This window comes from Mytilus trossulus, chromosome 11 (assembly GCF_036588685.1).
Source record: "Mytilus trossulus isolate FHL-02 chromosome 11, PNRI_Mtr1.1.1.hap1, whole genome shotgun sequence".
NCBI classification, from domain to species: domain Eukaryota; kingdom Metazoa; phylum Mollusca; class Bivalvia; order Mytilida; family Mytilidae; genus Mytilus; species Mytilus trossulus.
Window position 1 is genome coordinate 54,078,775 of NC_086383.1, and position 12,257 is coordinate 54,091,031.

Consider the following 12,257-nt stretch of genomic DNA (forward strand, 5'->3'; position numbering starts at 1 on the left):
ATTGATTCCTTAATGTCTTTATGGATTTCTTTGTTATCCTTGGATGTTGCCAACAATATAAAGTGTAAAATCACAAAAATACTCAATTGTCACTGAACTACTAAGTATATATTTGTTTAGGGGCCAGATGAAGGACACCTCCAGGTGCGTGAATTTCTCGCTGCATTGAAAACCTGTTGGTGATCACCTTCTGCTGTTGTCTGCTCTATGGTCGGGTTGTTTTCTCTTTGACACATTCCCCATTTCCATTCTCAATTTTATTAACTCAGAGGAAAATCAAATCAGAAAGTCCATAATCACATGGGAAAATCAAATGACAAAACACATCAAAAACAAATGGACAACAACTGCCATATTCCGGACTAGGTACAGGCATTTTCAAATGTAGAATATGGTGGATTACACCTTGTTTTATAGCACTAAACCTCTCACTGTATACGACAGACTCATGCAATTCTGTTATATGAACAATGATGCGTGAACTTAACAGACAAAATAAATAAAATAGTTAAAATATAGGCACAGCAGTCATCGTCGTGTTACAATTTTAAAAGAAACAATTTCGAGTGTCTGACGTCAGAAAATTTATACATCACATATTTTTGTCGTTCAATGTTACAATTTTAAAATTTGTGTCGTTCAAAGTTTATACAAACAATTTTATAATTTAGGTAATAAAAGGTAATGGTCTCCGTCTGCATTTGCATCTTTCTGTATGAAGCACTTCAATATTCAGATACTGTTTGCCATCATGTTTTGTTTACTTGGTAGGATTCCTTGTCGTTAGATTCTCTCCACCCTGCTTAATCATCAGTTTATTTGACCAATTTTACAGGAGTAAATGGACTCATACTTGGTTAGATAAGTTGATATCATATTATCTCAACCCTTCTTTATCATCAGATCTATTGAACCATTTTTTACTGGAGTAAATTGACTCATACTTGGTAGGATTAGTTGTTGTCATATTCCTTCCAACGTGTATTTTGAACTGAAACTGTATTATAGCAAGCTTTTATAATTGGTTTGTTTGTTTGCCATCATGTATTTTTAGCTCACCTGGCCCGAAGGGCCAAGTGAGCTTTTCTCATCACTTGGCGTCCGGCGTCCGGCGTCGTCCGTCGTCGTCCGTCGTCGTCCGTCGTCGTTAACTTTTACAAAAATCTTCTCCTCTGAAACTACTGGGCCAAATCAAACCAAACTTGGCCACAATCATCATTGGGGTATCTAGTTTAAAAAATGTGTGGCGTGACCCGGTCAACCAACCAAGATGGCCGCCACGGCTAAAAATAGAACATAGGGGTAAAATGCAGTTTTTGGCTTATAACTCAAAAACCAAAGCATTTAGAGCAAATCTGACATGGGGTAAAAATGTTTATCAGGTCAAGATCTATCTGCCCTGAAATTTTCAGATGAATCGGTCAATCGGTTGTTGGGTTGCTGCCCCTGAATTGGTAATTTTGAAGAAATTTTGCTGTTTTTGGTTATTATCTTGAATATTATTATAGTTAGAGATAAACTGTAAACAGCAATAATGTTCAGCAAAGTAAGATCTACAAATAAGTCAACATGACCAAAATGGTCAGTTGACCCGTTTAGGAGTTATTGCCCTTTATAGTTAATTTTAAACCATTTTTCGTTAATTAAAGTAATCTTTTACAAAAATCTTCTCCTCTGAAACTACTTGGCCAAATTAATCCAAACTTGGCCACAATCATCTTTGGGGTATCTAGTTTAAAAAATGTGTGGCGTGACCTGGTCAACCAACCAAGATGGCCGCCACGGCTAAAAATAGAACAAAGGGGTAAAATGCAGTTTTTGGCTTATAACTCAAAAACCAAAGCATTTTGAGGAAATCTGACGGGATAAAAATGTTTATCAGGTCAAGATCTATCTGCTTTAAAATTTTCAGATGAATCGGTCAATCGGTTGTTGGGTTGCTGCCCCTGAATTGGTAATTTTGAGGAAATTTGCTGTTTTTGGTTATTATCTTGAATATTATTATAGATAGAGATAAACTGTAAACAGCAATAATGTTCAGCAAAGTAAGATCTACAAATAAGTCAACATGACCAAAATGGTCAGTTGACCCGTTTAGGAGTTATTGCCCTTTATAGTCAATTTTTAACCATTTTTCGTAAATTAAAGTAATCTTTTACAAAAATCTTCTCCTCTGAAACTACTTGGCCAAATTAATCCAAACTTGGCCACAATCATCTTTGGGGTATTAGTTTAAAAAATGTGTGGCGTGACCTGGTCAACCAACCAAGATGGCCGCCACCGCTAAAAATAGAACATAGGGGTAAAATGCAGTTTTTGGCTTATAACTCAAAAACCAAAGCATTTTGAGGAAATCTGACATGGGATAAAAATGTTTATCAGGTCAAGAACTATCTGCCCTGAAATTTTCAGATGAATCGGTCAATCGGTTGTTGGGTTGCTGCCCCTGAATTGGTAATTTTGAGGAAATTTTTCTGTTTTTGGTTATTATCTTGAATATTATTATAGATAGAGATAAATTGTAAACAGCAATAATGTTCAGCAAAGTAAGATCTACAAATAAGTCAACATGACCAAAATGGTCAGTTGACCCCTTTAGGAGTTATTGCCCTTTATAGTCAATCTTTAACCATTTTTCGTAAATCTAAGTAATCTTTTACAAAATCTCCACTGAAACTACTAGGCCACAATCATCTTTGGGGTATCTAGTTTGAAAAATGTGTCCGATGACCTGGCCATTCAACCAAGATGGCCGCCACGGCTAAAAATAGAACATAGGGGTAAAATGCAGTTTTTTGCTTATAACTATAAAACCAAAGCATCTAGAGCAAATCTGACAAGAAGTTAAATTTTTAATCAAGTCAATATCTATCTGCCCTGAATTTTTCAGATGAATTGGACAACTGGTTGTTGGGTTGCTGCCCTCCAATTGGTAATTTTTAAAGAAATTTTGCCGTTTTTGGTTATCTTGAATACTATTATAGATAGCGATAAACTGTAAACAGCAATAATGTTCAGCAAAGTAAGATCTACAAATAAGTCAACATGACCTAAATGGTCAATTGACCCCTTAAGGAGTTATTGCCCTTTATAGTCAATTTTTAACAATTTTCATTAATTTGGTAAATTTATGTAAATTTTTACCAAATATAGTTCTCTGTTACTAATGGGCAAAGTTCATTATAGATATAATTGTAAGAAGCAAAATCGTTCAGTAAAGTAAGAACTTCAAACACATCACCATCACCAAAATACAATTTTGTCATGAATCCATTTGTGTCCTTTGTTTAATATGCACATAGACCAAGGTGAGCGACACAGGCTCTTTAGAGCCTCTAGTTTTACCATGTTGTCATTCCATTTAGAGTTTAACCATTTTTACAGGACTGTTATGAGATTTTTGACAATTTTTAAGATTCTCTTATCACTTGGTGCCTGAAAATTGTCATCTTTGTTGTTTTTTAACTTTGACAAAGATCTTCTCTAACAGTATGTAGCTAAATTTAACCAAACCGGTCTACAATTCTTAGGGTTATTTTAATGCCCCACCTATTTTTCAGTGTGTGCGTCAGTTCTTTCGTTTGTCCGCCTGTCTGTCTGTTCGGTAGCTGTTCCACTTCAGGTTTACGTTTTTGGTCAGGGTAGTATTCGATAAAGTGGAAGACCAATCAATTTGAAACTAAGTTCACATGTTCGCTATGATCTTTCTAATTTTAATATCAAATTCGAGTTTTGACCCCAATTTAAACGTCCATTTAATATAGAAAATATTGGTGCCCATGGCATGCATGGGTGCATCCATGTACTATGGACCCCTTTTTGTTTAATATTGACCCCGTCTTCCAACCAATATGGCTGCTATGGTTAAACCAAAAAAGATAAAAATATAAGTTTTGTCTTTTATAGTGAAACCGGCTAATGACAGAGAAAGTCTAACATTCGCAGAGATGTTGAGAATGTTAAGAATTATCTTTATCAACATCAAAACTGTCAGATGACTTCTATAGTAGTTGTCATGGTTATTACCAGAAAAAAAGAACTTTGGCTATTTTTTCTCATAATTGAAAGTTATTTTGAGTACCAAGACCATAAGACAGAAAGCTCTCAAACTTGGAGTGTGTGTCATCATTTTTTGTCTACAATATCATACCCTTCTTTTGAATTGACCATTTGAGATATTGAACTTTATATCATATTTTGCCTATTGTACCACAAGGACGTAAGTTAAAATTGAATTCACAGTCTTAAAATATCATTCCAAATGTAATGTTGACTCTACATCCTAACACAAAAAAAATATTATGACAGCCTCTACTAAATATGCAGGATTATTGCGTATTCAAAAAGGAGATACCATAATTTTGATACTAATAAATGCTACCGTTGTTTATAGTTTGTAAAGAATATTACATAATGCAACCTTTTATAAATGGTCTGTTTAGAATATCGCAACATCCAACCTTTTGTTTGCTTTCAATTTGTACTCCCCTTGGCCTTATGCAGCGTTCATGCATCATATTGTTTAGACATTTTCCCTTTGTTTACGTTTATGCAAGATAGACTGCTATTCTGTAGAATTCCGATTAAGTTGACAAATGATCAGTTATAAAAAACTTTAAAAAGAATAATGTCATTCCTCTAAAAATAGTTTTTTCCCTTTTTTTCAGATGTAGGATTTTGGCCAAAGAAAAAAGGTTTAGAAGAAACTTTCCGAAGAATGTCAGAAAGTGGGATCATACGCAGAGAAGACCTGTATCAGATATGGAAACAAAAGGACTTCCGGGCAATTCTACCATACAAAGAGTTTATATTCAACATCCTCATTCATTTAGATATTCTGGCAGAGCAACGGAGATATGATACAACTACAGGAAGTCGGTTACCAGTAGAGAACTTCTTTGTTCCCTGTATGGTCACAGAAAGAAATAAAACCAGCTTCATGGACAAAGAATGTACACCAGAGAAAGCAATATGTCTAGCCTTTGTTTTTAAAGGAACTGTAATACCACCAGCTTTGCCCAATCGTCTGATCAGTGCATGTCTGAGCATGTGGACTCTGAAGCAGTATGAAGGGAGAAAGCTCCTCTTTTCAGGATTTATTGTAGTCTCATTTGACAAGGCACATGATGTTGTAGTATGTGTTGAAGGCAACAAGATTCTTCTTTATATAGTCCATAAATCTTCGGCTGGACTTATAGTACCAGATGTGGCCACAGGAGTTAAGGAATGTTTGGTTATAACAATGGAGAGAATTTCAGATTTCTATCAGTTCACCATCCATGAAAAACACATCCAACAATTACCTTTCCAGATTGAATATTCATGTTCTCAGTTAAAATGCTTCATCAGTGAAGAGGAAGCTGTGCAATCTAATGAATGGGTTTGTGACGAACATAGTCAAACACACAGATCAAGAAACTGGGAGATTTGGAACCAAGATAAGGTATGTATTTTATATAGTCAGTAAGCAGCATGAGCAAAATAAAAAAAAAAATTCAAAGGAAAAACAACATATGCTAAAAAGAAAAATAACAGGATTAAGGACAGTTTAAAACTTATTTTGGTAGGTAGTTAACACAATAATAAATAGAATTAAAAAGCGTTGCTTTATCATTAGCATGCATAGATCTAACATGACTAAAAAAGGTTGTTCATATTGTTAAGGATATACAAATATAAACTAAAAGATAGAGAAACATGACATTGGTATATTTTCTTGCGATTAAGGAATATTTTGAGTGTTCTACTTAGGCCATGTTTGTTTCTTGTTGCTAAATTTTTTAGTTTTCCTTCTTTTTTTACCATGATGATATGTGTCTTTCTCTAGCTTTAATTTTTGATTTTACCCTTTGTATTTTCTGATTTGTATACTTTTACCTATGTCAAGTAATCATAGGTATGTATTTTATTTCTTCAGAAGAATGAACAATGTGAAAAGAATTGTCCAGGTAAGATATCCCATGTATACAAAGTTAGGATCTATATAAAAAAATTTCACTGGCATACGTTAGTGGCATATGAAAGTATTATTATTGTAGAATAAAGGAAAAATTATTTAACATTTTGAAAATACAAAAAAAAAAATATTTGAAGGTGTGTATTAACATGATTAACATATTTTCAATAGAATATGACTTTTTGATGTACATTATCAGGATTAAAGTACAAATCTGTGTTATCGAAACTAGAATCTAGAATATCAATTATAATGCAATCGATTCATTTTTACTATAAATGCAATGAATATTTTTGATGTGGAATTTTTAAAAATGAAATGGCAGGTTACATCTAAATTATCTCAATGCATGCAACTATGAAATGTAAGTCAAGCAACTTGGTGAGCTTTGTTGTCACCGTACCTACCTGATGTATATCACCTAAGATATATACCTTAACAAAAAGGTCAACAGTAACTCAAGCAAAGCATGTACATGTAGGTTGTTTAAATGCTTTGTATACGACATTTTTTGGTCGTATATTGGTATCACGTTGGCGTCGTCGTCTGCGTCGTCGTCTGCGTCGTCGTCGTCGTCGTCAGAAGACATTTGGTTTTCGCACTATAACTTTAGTATAAGTGAATAGAAATCTATGAAATTTTAACACAAGGTTTATGACCCAAAAAGGAAGGTTGGGATTGATTTGGTACCAACAGTTTAGGAATTCGGGGCCAAAAAGGGTCCAAATAAGCATTAGTCTTGGTTTTCGCACTATAACTTTAGTTTAAGTCAATAGAAATCTATGAAATTTTGACACAAGGTTTATGACCAAAAAGGAAGGTTAAGATTGATTTTGGGAGTTGAGGTTTCAACAGTTTAGGACTAAGGGGCCAAAAAGGGGCCCAAATAAGCATTTTTCTTGGTTTTCGCACCATAACTTTAGTATATGTAAATAGAAATCTATGAAATTTAAACACAAGGTTTATGACCATAAAAGGAAGGTTGGGATTGATTTTGGGAGTTTTGGTCATACCACATTATCAGTTTAGGAATCAGGGGCCCAAAGGGTCCAAAATTAAACTTTGTTTGATTTCATAAAAAATTGAATAATTGGGGTTCTTTGATATGCCGAATCTAACTGTGTATGTAGATTCCTAATTGTTGGTCCCATTTTCAAATTGGTCCAGATCTACATTAAGGTCCAAAGGGTCCAAACTAAAACTTAGTTTGATTTTAACAAAAACTGAATCCTTGGGGTTCTTTGATATGCTGAATCTAGAAATGTACTTAGATTTTTTATTATGGGCCCAGTTTTCAAGTTGGTCCAAATCAGGATCCAAAATTATTATATTAAGTATTGTGCAATAGCAAGACATTTTTAATTGCACAGTATTCAGCAATAGCAAGAAATCTTCAATTGCACAGTACTGTGCAATAGCAAGAAATTTCCAATTGCACAGTATTGCGCAATAGCAAGAAATCTTCAATTGCACAGTATTGCTGTGGAGCATCTGGTTATTATCTAAGAGGCATTCATCAATAATGTGTCATTAGTATGTGCTGTTTATAAACCTAGACATAGACCGAACAGAAAACATAAGTAAATGTTGGGGCTTGGATGTACTTAACTGTCCAAGGTGAATGTATTCAATGACTAAATGTAATTTGAATGATGTTTAACCAGCATTTTAATGCAGACGAATTTATAGAGAAATATAATTGGATACTTTTAGCAATCAAATGTATTTTGATATAATACTATTGATGTGTTACTAAAGCTTTTCCGGACTATCAAATTAAAATGACATGACTTTCCGCCACAACGTAAGCTTTGTTCAATCCTTTTAACTGTGTGTAAGTGGGTCGGATGAATTAAAGGTGCATTAGTTAAGATTCTGATTTTTTTTTTAAATAAGATTTTTTTGTTTCATGCACTTATAAAAACTAAATATTAAAAAAGTATTTTGATAATAGCAGCTGTTTGGTTCAATTTTGTTCCAAAACAATACTGATGTATTATAAGATAGCAAGACAATAGTTCAACCTCATTTAGATCTGTATTCATACAACCTCTAATTTGACCCTTAGCTGGGTATGGGTTACACATATGTTAAGAGTGATTAGTTTCAAAAACTTTTAAAATGAACATTGAAAAGTGATATAAGGGTGCCATTCATATACATGTGTCATGATGATTTACATCTTTTTAATCAAATACCATGAAATCAAAGAGACCTTGAAATATCGTCATTATTACATTATATGACTCAACATAGATATAGAAAGATGTGGTATTAGTGCCAATGAGACAACTCTCCATCCAAGTAACAATTTATAAAAGTAAACCATTATAGGGCAAAGTACGGTCTTCAACACGGAACAGCAAGCTATAAAGGGCCCCAAAAATTACTAGTGTAAAACCATTCAAACGGGAAAACCAATCATGCTTGTTTGTCTATATATATTAATGTTTCTATAATTCTTTAAATTGAGAATGGAAATGGGGAATGTGTCAAAGAGACAACAACCCGACCAAATAAAAAACAACATAGCCCATTTATCGTCTCCTAATTAAGCTGTTGATTATTAGGCAGTTAAGCTGCCTCATGCAAGCACCCTCATTGTGTTCTACCCAATAAATGCTGAAATATGTGTTGTTGTTATTATCTAGCTGGCAATTATGTTATTTTTAACTAATTGGGCACTTTTTCATACTTTTAATTCTGGAATACAAAAAATATGACCAGAAAAACCTTAAATGATCGTCGAACCACCAAATAGTTTTGAAGTTGCACATTTGAAGTAGAGCTCAATAGAAATCCTTATGTAGTTTATTATATCCCCTGTGGCTTTGGCTAATATGTGAGAGAACAATTGTATGAAATATTTCTTCGCCGAAAATCTGTAATTACAAGTCGTTTATATTTCCCAAATGGCAGAATGAGCAGGAATATTGTTCATGTACAACATATCTCTATGATAGAGGAAATAAAGTGATATATCTAAGTTGGCGGTAATTTTAACTTATCTTGCCAAATAAGTTTGTTTTATGAATGAAACGAGGTCATGAAACAGATCCGGAAATCGACGTTGATGAGATGTTTTAAGTAATGTGGACAACTCGACCCCTAGACAAGTCGGACCGATTCCAGTCGAACCGTCTAAAGAGGACAACACGGACCGCTTGTCAGATTTACTTAGGGTTTCATTAAAATCTCTAGCGGGGTCTCTAATCTTTTGTTTGTGTTTACGGGTCTATTTAAGGGTATTTTGATGGGCCTAAAGAAGGGATGGGTTTACTGAAGAGCCCTATGGGATTTTTTTTAATAAGTAAGTGATAGACCTAATACACTGTCTTCAGTAATTATTTATGAGAACAGGACAATAAAACACATTTTTCAAATGACTATTTCACGACATCAAATCAAATAGAATAAAGGGTGAGTCCCTGGGGGTCATCCAAACCCCCTTCAATTTTTAAATGTGCTTTTATCTTGTAAATGGTCGCAATCCCCACCCCTAAACCATATATATACTTGTATGGGACAATAAAATAAATCAAATGAAATATTTGGGAAGTCCCTGGGGTCACCCCTCCTTTCTGTTTGAGAACTTGGATATGGTCAAGATCCCCACCCCTAAACCATATGTATTCATGTATGGGACAATAAAACAAATCAAATGAAATATAGGGGGAGTCACTTGGGTCACCCACCCCCTCCTGTTTGAGAACTTGAAAACAGTCGAGATCCCCACCCCTAAACCATATACAGTGTAAATTCATGTATGGGACAAAATAACAAATTGAATGAAATATAGGGGGAGTCCCTGTGGTCACCCACCCCCTCCTGTTTGAGAACTTGAAAACAGTGGAGATCCCCAACCTAAACCATATATATTCATATATGGGACAATAAAATAAATCGAATGAGATATAGGAGGAATACCTGGTCATCCATCCCATCCTGTTTGAGAACTTGTAAACAGTCGAGATCCCAATCCCTAAACCATATATATTCATGTATGGAACAATATAACAAATCAAATGAAGTATATGGGAAGTCCCTTGGGTCTTCCCAGCCCTTCCTGTTTTAGAATTTGGAAATGGTCGAGATATCCACCCCTAAACCATATATATTCATATATGGGACAATAAAACACTTCAAATGAAATATAAGGGAGTCCCTGTGGTCGGCCCACCCACTCCTGTTTGAGAACTTGGAAATGTTGAGATCCCACTCCTAAACCATATATATTCATGTATGGGACATTAAAACAAATCAAATGAAATATAGGGGGAGTCCTTGGGGTCACCCTTCCATTCTGTTTGAGAACTAGTAAACGGTGGAGACCCCCACCCTTAAAACATACATATTCATAAATTCATGTATGGCACATTAAAACAAATCAAATGAAATATAGGGGAAGTCCTTGGGGTCACCCCACCTTTTATTTGAAAACTTGTTAACGGTCGAGCTCCCCACCCCTAAACCATATATATTCATGTATGGGACAATATAACAAACCAAATGAAATATAGGGGGAGTCCCTGGGTTACCCCAACCCATCCTGTTTGAGAACTTGGAAATGGTCGAGATCCCCACACCTAAACCATATATATTCATGTATTGGACAATAAAACAAATTAAATGAAACATAAGGGGAAGTCCCTGGGGTCACCTACCCCCTCCTGTTTGAGAACTTGCAAACAGTGGAGATCCCCACCCTAAACCATATATATTCATGTATGGGATAATAAAATAAATCAAATGAAATATAGTGGGAATCCCTTGTCACCCAACCCCTCCTGTGTGAGAACTTGTAAACAGTCGAGATCCCCTACCCTAAACCATATATATTCATGTATTGAACAATATAACAAATCAAATGAAATATATGGGAAGTCCCTTGGGTCGTCCTAGCCCTTCCTGTTGGAGAATTTTGAAATGGTCGAGATCCCCACCCCTAAACCATATATATTCATGTATGGGACAATAAGGCAAATCAAATGAAATATAGGGGAGTCCCTGTGGTCACCCCACCCACTCCTGTTTGAGAACTTGAAAATGGTTGAGATCCCACTCCTAAACCATACATTATTCATGTATGGGACATTAAAACAAATCAAATTAAATATAGGGGGAGTCCCTGGGGTCACCCTGACCTTTCTGTTTGAGAACTTGTAAACAGTCGAGATCCCCACACTGAAACCATACATATTCATATATTCATATATGGTACAATATAACAAATCAAATGAAATAAATGGGGAGTCCCTAGGGTCAAACCACCCCTCCTGTTTGAGATCCCAACCCTTAAACCATATATATTTATGTTTGAGACAAGAAAATAATTATGAAATAGAGGGGGAGTCCCTGGGTCACCCCAACCCCTCCTGTTTCAGATCTTGTAAACAGTCAAGATCCCCACCCCTAATTCATATATATTCATGTATGGGATAATGTAACACATCAAATGAAATATAGGGAGAGTCCCTCAGTGGGGTCACCACACCCCCTCCTGTTTGAGAACTTGTAAACGGTCATTCCTAAACCCTATTTATTCCTGTTCGTCATTTTAAAAAAGATTTGAATGACACACAGGGTCCTAGGCGTCACATATGCATATCACTTTACAAGACCAAACCAATATGTACTGGACTTTTCCCAATGTCAGGCGACCATGGGAATAACAATTTATGGGAGCTTTGTTTGGGAGACTTCGTAAAGGCATCCTGTTACAATTATTTCTTGTTAAGGTTTATTGAATTTACTTTAATTATTTTTTGAATTATTTCTGGGCCTATAACCATGATAACATGTATAATAATTTTCATTTGTGGCTTATTATTGATTAATTTCCCTTAATATTCAATTCATGAAATAAACATACATGTATTATATACGAATGTCTAATGTTTGTTCTTTCAAATGTTAAAAAAAAAAAATTAAGCAACACTGCCACAGTTTCCATAATTAGGTTTGCTTTGGTTTTTGGTTAACTGCTTACAGTGCTTTGATTTGTTTTTAATCAATGTGTGGTTCGTTTGATCACAGCTACTCATTGGTCAAAATTCAATTAGGCGTAAAATTTTCTTGCTTTCCAATAAATTTCCTATTGTGACGTCATGACAAAAGGCGACCATGTCTGATGACATCACATAGAAAGAACACATCCTTTTTCAGATCCTTTGAGAAGAAGGAATAAGTTTGCCTGCATACTGCATTAAAATCATTAGAGAAACTGATTTCACCGCCAAATCTCGTGTAATACGATATTTATCCACTCTCAACAATTAAATTTTAAACATTTAAAATGAAA

The 12,257-nt window shown here is 34.8% G+C and overlaps 1 protein-coding gene across 1 annotated transcript in view; it reads left to right on the forward strand.

Annotated features, from left to right (window-relative positions):
- Positions 1-12,257, forward strand: part of LOC134690165 (uncharacterized) — a 97,334-nt gene that overhangs the window by 39,138 nt on the left and 45,939 nt on the right. The window contains exon 10 of the mRNA XM_063550142.1: positions 4,668-5,443. Coding sequence (XP_063406212.1) covers positions 4,668-5,443 — 776 coding nt within the window. The remainder of the gene's footprint in view (positions 1-4,667; positions 5,444-12,257) is intronic.